The sequence below is a fragment of the Chrysochloris asiatica genome, unplaced genomic scaffold (genome assembly GCF_000296735.1).
Source record: "Chrysochloris asiatica unplaced genomic scaffold, ChrAsi1.0 scaffold00001, whole genome shotgun sequence".
NCBI lineage: Eukaryota > Metazoa > Chordata > Mammalia > Afrosoricida > Chrysochloridae > Chrysochloris > Chrysochloris asiatica.
In genome coordinates this window covers 51130839-51133194 of record NW_006408519.1, presented here as the reverse complement: position 1 = coordinate 51133194, position 2356 = coordinate 51130839, and the positions used below count along the sequence as shown (strand labels likewise).

Here is a 2356-nt window from a genome sequence, read left to right as displayed (position 1 = left end):
GTGTGAGCAGGTATGGGTGTGAGAGCGAGTGTGAGTGTGAGCAAGTGAGTGAGCAGGTGTGAGTGAGTGTGGCTGAGTCTGAGTGTGCTCGTACGCTCTCTGGGCACCTAGATTCTTGTTACAGCCTCTCCATACCTCTACTCACATGTCCTCAACACAGATCACTGCCTTTCTTCTCCATAGGACCTCTCTTAGAATTTGTTAAATTAGTAACAATGACAATAATATACAGTAAAATCTGAAAACTGGAACCTGGGTAAGGTAGGAGCCTGTCAGAGAAGGAAAACACAAATATCATCTGCTAAAACAAAGGACAAAAAGGCGGTAAGACTGCACCTTGTCCAGACTATGGAGACCCAGGAAAACACGCCAGGTCCCTCAAGTTGTGGCTCTGGCAGGTCTCATGGTGCCAGGACAGTAAACACCTCCACTGAAGACTGTGTGCTTGGTACCTGCTGGGTTTCAGGTATATTGTCATCAAAATTTCAAGGGCACACTGAGTCCCAGCACCATCCCCTGAATTCAAGGCTCCCAAGGGGGACCTGGCCAGGGGAGTACTCCGGGACTCACACCCACTCGGCCAACTGCAGAGCCCAGGTGGTTTCTCTGGGTTTCCTGCCCTCTCCCTTGAGTCTGGTTCCAGGACCCCCCCAGAGAAATCCCTGAATGTGACCACTCAGGGTGGCTTTGCTCTCTAGAGACAAGTTCACTGCATACCACCACCCAGGTGCCCTCAGGATGGACAAACTGCAGGGCTAGAGCATGACAGCAGCCCTCCTGTCTCCCCCAGTTCCAGAGACGAAAGGTCAAGTGCTACTTCTTGTCGGCTGGAGTTGCTGTCCTGCTTGTCGTCATCCTCATCATTGCCACCTCTGTCCGAAAGTGACACCACTTGTGGTGAGTATGACCGTATGTCCTCCATCATTTCATTCATCTGCTTTTCCTGCCACCTTCCTCCTCACCTTCCTCCTTCCCTTCCTTTCTTCTTCTCTCTCATTGATCCACCTAGCCTTCCTCACCTTCTTGTCTTCCTTTTCTCTCTCATGCATCCATGCATCCACCTACCCATCTATCTATCCATCCACCTGCCATCCATCCATCCATCCATCCATCCAACCACCCACCCACCCTCCATCCATCTACCCACCCACTCATCCATCCATCCATCCTATCCACCTACCCACCCATCTATCCATCTACCCATCCACCCATCCACCCGCCATCCATCCATCCACCTATCCAGCCAGCCAGCCACCTAATCTATTCATACATACATCCACCCATCCATATACCCATCCACCCATACCTGCCCATCCAGCCATCCATTCATCCCTCCTTCCCTCCCTGTCTTCCTCTTCTCTCTCATCCATTTGTACATCTACCCACCCATCCATCCATCCACCCACATCCATCCATCCATCCACCCACCCATCCACCTTTCCATCTATCCACCTGTCCATCCATCCATCCTTCCTTCCCTCCCTGTCTTCCTCTTCTCTCTCATCCATCCATCCATCCATCCATCCATCCTTCCATCCATTCTTTCCTCTCTCCATCTTCCTCTTCTCTCTTTTCCTTCCTTCCTTCTTTCCCTTCCTATCTTCCTCCTCTCTTCCATCCCTGCCTCCCTCCATGCCTCTCTCACTTCCTGAGTTTGTTGAGTACCCGCTCTGCATCTTAGCTTGGGGCATATGGTGGAGAACTTGACAGAGAGAGGTCCTGTCCTCCTGGAACTCACAGCCATGGGGAAGGCCAGCTTGAGGATCTCCTTACTGTGCACAAGTTGGGCATGTGAGCAGTCTTTGTACCAGCCTACCAGGACTGGAGTGTGCTGGGCTGTGTGGGGTGGAGTAAGGGCACTAAGAGAAGAAGCCATGGGGAGGCCTTCTGGCCCACACAGACAGGGAGGAATGTGCCTGGGGCTGGGGATTGATGGATATACCTAAGTCTGAGGCTCTGGGCAGGGCTGGAGTGGGGCAGCTGGCCAGGTCACACAGGGCCTCAGTGGAACTTGTGGGACTCTGTCCTGGGGATGGGAACTTACTGAGGATGTTTTCCCTCTCAGCATCCAGGCCGTTTAGGGCCATGGGTCAGGCAGGGCCTCCACCCAGTCGAGCTGCTGAGATAAGGGCACACAGTGTTCTCAGAATCCAGACATGGGAGACATTGATTCATCCACTCAGCAGACCTTTAGCAGACCCTCCCTAGCACGTGCTGCGTGCCTGCCCCATACTGGGACTAGGATGATGTATAGGTTCAGCAGCCCCCAGTGGGAAGGGTGGGTCACGCTGAGTCTGTGGGGCCTGGCATCTGTGGCTATGGCTTGGGTGGGACTGGGCAAATCAGTTGGATGTGA

General features: G+C 53.1%; 1 protein-coding gene across 1 annotated transcript in view; it reads left to right on the top strand.

Moving 5' to 3' along the window:
- Positions 1–886, top strand: part of TSNARE1 (t-SNARE domain containing 1) — a 191015-nt gene extending 190129 nt beyond the window's left edge. The window contains exon 12 of the mRNA XM_006830732.1: positions 791–886. Within this exon, the coding sequence (XP_006830795.1) occupies positions 791–886 (96 nt within the window). The remainder of the gene's footprint in view (positions 1–790) is intronic.
- Positions 887–2356: the final 1470 nt, after the last annotated feature.